This window comes from Elaeis guineensis, chromosome 5 (assembly GCF_000442705.2).
Source record: "Elaeis guineensis isolate ETL-2024a chromosome 5, EG11, whole genome shotgun sequence".
Lineage (NCBI taxonomy): Eukaryota > Viridiplantae > Streptophyta > Magnoliopsida > Arecales > Arecaceae > Elaeis > Elaeis guineensis.
The window spans coordinates 132,027,491-132,033,864 of record NC_025997.2 but is presented as its reverse complement, the minus strand read 5'-3'; the positions used below and the strand labels follow the sequence as shown (position 1 = coordinate 132,033,864).

The window sequence follows — 6,374 nt, the reverse complement described above, 5'->3', positions numbered from 1 at the left end:
AATCTAAATTTTTTGTTTTCAGGCACAACTATTATATAAGCTAAAGAGAAGCAATAGGAGAGATAACAGGAGTAATATATGAGGAATTATCATCAATAGCCACCTTTGTGCATCAACCATTCTCATTTGCAGTGCTGCCATTGAGGTGGTTCCCTGTGCAGAATCTTTTGGAGACAAGTCAGAGCTCGGCATCCCTTTTAATGGTTCTGACATGACATCGCCAGTAGCTAACGAAGATTTTCTTTCTTTTTTTTGTATGAAACAGTAGCTAGCAAAGTTACCATTTTGATGATTGTGATATCTGGAAGACCTTTCATTTTTGAGCCAATACTCTTGGAGATGGATGCTCTGAATGCCGCTTGGCTAGCAGGGAGCGCCATACAGGGAACAACTTAGGTTCTGTTTCCAGATCATGAGTTTGAGGGAGGGTGTACTGCAGTGACATAGTTTAATAAATATGTTGCCATCAAAAAATAAAAAATAAAAAATAAAAGACAGTTTAAATATGTTGCAAACGGATGCTGCGCTCTGTCGTAAGGCCACCTGTTTTCACTTGGATTTGGGTTGTCAAAATAGTCGTTGGTAACAAATTCATGCCATAGTTTGCAATTTTAATTTATACAAATGCTGGCCTTCTGTTGTGTAAGATCCCGAATCGCATCTGAGCTGATTATGTTTGTATTCTAATTAATAATACACAAGTTCATGCCTGTCGATTGGATCAGTTACTTCATCAGTTTCACAAACTGTTTTTCCATGTGGATTCATGCTTCTTAATGATTTGAGAGCAAACCGGAAGTTATATTTGTAATTTATATGTGACATTTGTACAAGTTTAGATGCCATGTACTGAATGGTTAAAAATTTCAAGCATCTGAAACCTTGTTTTGTGGTATTGAGTGGTAAACCTATGCAGGAGTCTCCAGATTTCTCTTAAAAGGGCCAATGAAGAAAGTAGCGAACCTTGTGTCCCTGCGCACCAGCTTCAAATCCTCCATCATGTACAATTGGCGTAACCCATTGGAATGGCTGGGAATCAGAACAAAACGAAAAGTTAGGAAACGATGTTCAAAAGTATAAAGGTGTTAGAGCACATGCGTGGTAATGGCCGATCAAAGCTAGAATAAAGTGGATCCAAGTGCTTTTTCTAATGCAAGTTGCAGAAAAGGATGCAGCATCTTTCCAAAAGAGTGGGCAGTTGCGTCATTTACGTTGCAAGGTGAACAGGGAAGACCACTTTGCTATGTTACATTGAATCTTCTTTTTATTGCCCAAAGTGTGGGGCCTAAATAATTGGCAAGTGACTCCCCTGCCCACAGGCACCATTCTTCCTGATAGTTGCAGCCACAGCAGCAATGGCAGTTTCGACAGTGAAAGCAATGGCAGATGTTAAAATAACAAAAAAAAAAAAAAAAAGAAAGAAAAAAGATCCAAAGACAAAAAAAATAATGGAAGAAAAGAAACACCAACCACCACCATCACCACAGCCACAGTAGCAAGGGGCTCTACTTTATTCTTGCTGTCACCATTAAAACAGCCAAGTCAATTAACAATTGCCACCAGGAGGAGGCAACTATTCTATAAGTTAACATGATGGAATCAACATTCACTCATCAAAAGCCCAGCGGAGCCAATGGGAAGACATAGGTCGGCAAGCAGAGATGACATGTATGACCATCCCCAGCCAAGCAAATCCACAGGAAAACATCGAGCGATTAGTAAATTGGACGATGACAAATTGACAGAATGTTGCATGCTGTATCGAGTAGGAATTCACTCCGCTCGAGTTTACCTGCTCCACTTGACCCCCAATAATACGGAAGTTAGGCTTTGGATTCTTAAGACTAACTTCACAATCGCATAACAAGGAAAGGTGGTAAAAGGAAGATTTCAAATCATAAAGTGCAGCCTGAGGTTCACTAATTAATTGTCCCATGTAGCTTTCCATCATTAGGCACAGCATATATTATACAAGATACTCTTGCCATCGGCTCAAGGAAGGCATGTAATTAGATTAAGATTCCAGTTCAGAAACGGTTGAAAGAACGTTCGAGGCCCACAAGCCACAGATAAACCCATAACAAACATTCTTCTGTACTAGATTACATACTCGGATGATCATTAGAAATTTAGATAGGCAGCATTGAGAATTGAAATATTTTACCTAAAAGCCAATTTTCTGTAATACTCATGATATCGATGACAGCATGCAAAGGGAATTTCTAATTCATGCGGATGGTTTGCTCCCTTTTCTAGAATAGTTTATGGAATATATGCATCTCCAGAGACTCGAAAGATCCCCCCCCCACTTTCCCCTACAAGTTATCCAACAGAGTAGCACCGCATGTGCTGGGCTAGAAGCTATATATCTAGTATGTGTTCATCCACTTCTCTGCAACAGATCAACCTATATCCTAGGGTGCCTTCCCGAAGAAGATAAAGAGCAGAACCAGGGAAAGGAGGATGGACGAAGCATGAGATGCTTAACAAGTGGAATGCAGACTCAGCACTAACTATTTTTAATGCTCGAGCTCAGTCAACAATGTCATATCAGAGGATTAAAACAGTAAAGCTAAAGACTGTGGAGACAGAATCTCTGTAGATGGGTCAAATTCCATCCAGAGAGAGCAACCAGAAGCAATAAGTGGATATGCAAGGGAATACTCTTTGAGTGTAACTTAAGACGAGTTGAGCGATGCACATGACATGTCCGAACAAGTTCGACGTTTGGGGTCAGAGACTCCACATTTCCACAAAACCTCATATAAAGTGTAAATTGATCAGGATATCATTGCTGTGGAACTTCAGTTGTGGGTTACTGCAAACAATGAATGGAGAATTGCAAGTACTCTGCAAATTAGTAGCTACTCTGCAACATTAAATGGACACAGCAGTAAAGATCTTGAGGAAACTAGAACACTTGTCTTTTACCAGAAAAGGTATTCATCCATTCTTTTTTGTATATTGTTTATAAAATAACCAGTGAAAGGAAGATGTTGCATAGATCTCAAACCACATAGCCATGAGACGAAGGTCAATAAACCATGGCTATTGCACATATACACATGATAGATGAAATAAGAAACACCATCTTTATATCACAAAAGCTTACATACGGATCAGCCTAAAACATCCGAGAGACAAGAAGCAAGCGACATGACATGGGCCTTCAACTCAAACCTCAACAATGGTACCATGAAGTATGCACATTCTCCACGAATTTGAAGCTAGCTTCTCCACGCCAGCACCTGAATAGGAAAAGTTACCATAACACTCCCATGCAGATCTCTTGGAAACTAAGCAGTTAACCAAGAGGAGTCTTCATACAGGGTATGATACCGGCACGAGCATGGAGCATTCTAAGCTAAGACTATTATCAGATGACAATGTGACTTCAAGTGAATATCTTGATGCCATTATATTCTTGAGTTCTGTACCTCAGAATGGCAAATTATACAAAGAAGAAGAAGAAGAATCATAAGGCCCATCTAAGAAAATATCTCAGTATCGACATATTGACAGCATTGGACATACATACTCTATCTTTCAATTTCAGCCTCAAAAGTACTGGATTTAATGATCTAAGTAACCCCATCCCCTCCCACTCCCCACCCAGAAGATGTCCATAGACAATTACTGTCTAAAGGAGTGCACATTCTACATTTTCTTATCCATGAGGCTGCATTTGAAACATCATATGATGGTCTCCAACCATGGAATCTTGAAGGCTGCCTCTTTGAGAATTTGGAGCTGGTAATTTCATCCCATATGTAGTAATTTCATAAGGTGGGTGCATGAATGGATTACCATGTGCCGATGGGCTAAAGACACCAGCTGCTTCATTAGGCTGATTTGGATCAACTATGACCGAGAACTGGTCAGAGATTCCAGTGGCGGCAGCAGAACTCGATCGCTTTGCGAGCACGGATGCCTGAGGTGGTGAAGGCGGCCCATTGTTCGGCAAGTTGACGGTCGTGATATCATGGATGCTGGATCTCCTCTTATCTTTTCCACCTGAATTGAGCCTGATGAAATACTTCTGTGCATGGCTGGCCACTTGGGTAGGCGTCCTGGTGATGACAAAATTGCGCGATATGTTTCTCCAATCCCCTTTCCCATATTTTTGGAGACCCAGTAGAAATAGCCTGTCACATAAAATTTTTCACCATCAGCAAATATCCACATCGAACGATCCCAGAAACAAACTAAGCTAGCATCAGAACTAACATTAAACATAAAAATCCCATTGCCCCCCACCCCCCCATTAAAGAGTACTTCCTACATAGATGAGTAAATTATCAAAACAAGTGCAGCGTCTGCAAGATCGCATCATTTTAGTTTCTAAATTTTAAAAAAAAAAAAAAAAATCTAATGAAAGATGATGATGTTTGAATGAAACATGGTATAATCTTCTCAAACGCATATAATATGTTAAAATGCCAAACGGGGTGTAAATGGGAATTTACTTGTGCTCCTCTTCAGTCCAGGGGACTCCTTTCTTCCTCTCCTGATCCGGCCTCCCTCCTGACCTCTTCCCGGCGATGCAGTAGGATGGCTTGAACCCTTCGTACCCATGGCTGTTCTCCCAATCCAAGGTAAAAGACGAAGAGGTGTAGCCAGGACACGGGATCCGGCCAGCTTCTATGTCGTTCACGTCGTCCTCCAAGTCCCTGTAATGGGTGATGATATCCCGCACCGACTTCCCCGGGATCACGGCCGCCACCCTCTCCCATCGGTCGGGGGTGTCCCTGTCGAACTGCGCCAGGGCATCTTCGAAGCGCTTGTTCTCCTCTTGGGTCCAATTCCCGCTCCTCTTTGGGCCAGGAAGCCAACTTGAGTTGGGGAAGTACGGCGCCCTCGGGGTGAGGACTTGCATCCAAGAGTTCGTCACCATTTCCAGGTCGTTCGATCCTTTTATCAACTCAAAATCAAACCTCAGACTGTTTCTCAGACAGCAGAGAACACGGAGGGCAGATCCACTCTATCTATCGTTTTTCCAAAGGAATCGGAACAGGTAACTAAACAAAATCTATAAACAAATTCTGAAAAGGAGAGACCTGGATGAGAAATCAATAGAATACTCAATTCAAGAACATTTCGTTTACTGAAAACAAGCAGAGAGTCGGAACCATCGATGGATTACGAGGGAGGGAACATTAAAAAAAAAAAAATCTAAACTTTCAAGTCCAAAACATGAACCTAAAGCTCCCCAGGCTCAACAGATCCGGACTACCTATTCCAGTCGAACGCGATGCCAAACTTCCTGTAAACCCCCGGACCACCAGGCAGCAGAGAAAATTCGATCAGAGAGTAGCAGCAATCGAGTAGAAGAGAGAGAGGGAAAAGACCGAACTTTGTATGTGAATCCGAGGAGGAGAAGTAGAAAAAGAGGTACGAGAGCAATCTTTAGATGGTTAAAGGGAGCAAAAAGAAGGAAAGATGGAAAACGGTGGTGGGAGATGGAAGAAGGAAGGGATCCAAACCCGATCTATTCCTCCCCCACTGGCTCTTTATTTTATTGTTTTTATCTTGTCTGGAGATCTAAAACCAAGGAAAGCAGAAAGGAGGGGTGAAAGGCTGTGATTGGGCCGTGCAGGAGTTTGCGGCCACTCATCCACAGATTCTTCCCGTTGCTTGTTTTCATGCAGACCGGAAAACAATCGTCAAACTGCTTGCTCTCAAAATTAAGTATATATTATTTTCGTTAAACAAATCTCAAATCCTCATATTATTTGAGAAAGATTGAAATGATTTCTTTTGTTTTGAAGATTAAGTATATATTATTTTGGTTAAATAAATCCCCGATCCTCATATTACTTTGAAAAGATAAAAATGATTTCCTTTTTACTGATAACTACATTAATTATAACTAATTATAATTATTTAATTAAGCACATCCACAATCACCCTATATTATACGGCATTATATCAAAGATTTATTTATTTTTGAAATTTTATTTTATATTGGCTTAACTAACCACTATTGTCCCTTCTTTCTGCCCATTTTTAGCCTCTCCACCAATATGATATGTCACTAATAAAAGCTTTTATTTTTATCCTTTTTTCTTTTGACAAAATTTCATAAATAATAGAAGATGGATTACGAAACTTTATTCCTTGCAACCACTCAGAAGATTGGACGTTTTGGTTCAGATTCTCGTGGTATTGCCTACATCACCCATTATGAACAAAGTATTTCAAAATTTAAATGCTGAACCTCCTTTAAGTTAAAAGATGCTTCAAGTGCTGGAATTCAATTTTGAATTAAGAATGAACAAGAATGAAATATATTACAATCATGATATTTTATAATTTTAAAATTTCAATTATTATTGAAATATATTAATCATTTATATATATTTAAATATTTCTTT

The 6,374-nt window shown here is 40.0% G+C and overlaps 1 protein-coding gene across 2 annotated transcripts; it reads right to left on the bottom strand.

Annotated features, from left to right (window-relative positions):
- Positions 1 to 3,073: 3,073 nt before the first annotated feature.
- Positions 3,074 to 5,603, bottom strand: LOC105046273 (transcription factor DIVARICATA). 2 transcript variants are annotated; one of them, XM_073258700.1, is made up of 3 exons: positions 5,234 to 5,603; positions 4,467 to 5,057; positions 3,074 to 4,145 (listed from the first exon to the last, which is right to left on the bottom strand). In XM_073258700.1, exons 2-3 carry the CDS (start codon positions 4,892 to 4,894, stop codon positions 3,668 to 3,670), a joined length of 906 nt encoding a protein of 301 aa, XP_073114801.1. In that variant the 5' UTR covers positions 4,895 to 5,057; positions 5,234 to 5,603; the 3' UTR covers positions 3,074 to 3,667. The 2 variants fall into 2 exon arrangements, with proteins under 2 accessions (XP_073114801.1, XP_010923123.1); XM_010924821.4 differs by having other exon boundaries at positions 4,467 to 5,603.
- Positions 5,604 to 6,374: the final 771 nt, after the last annotated feature.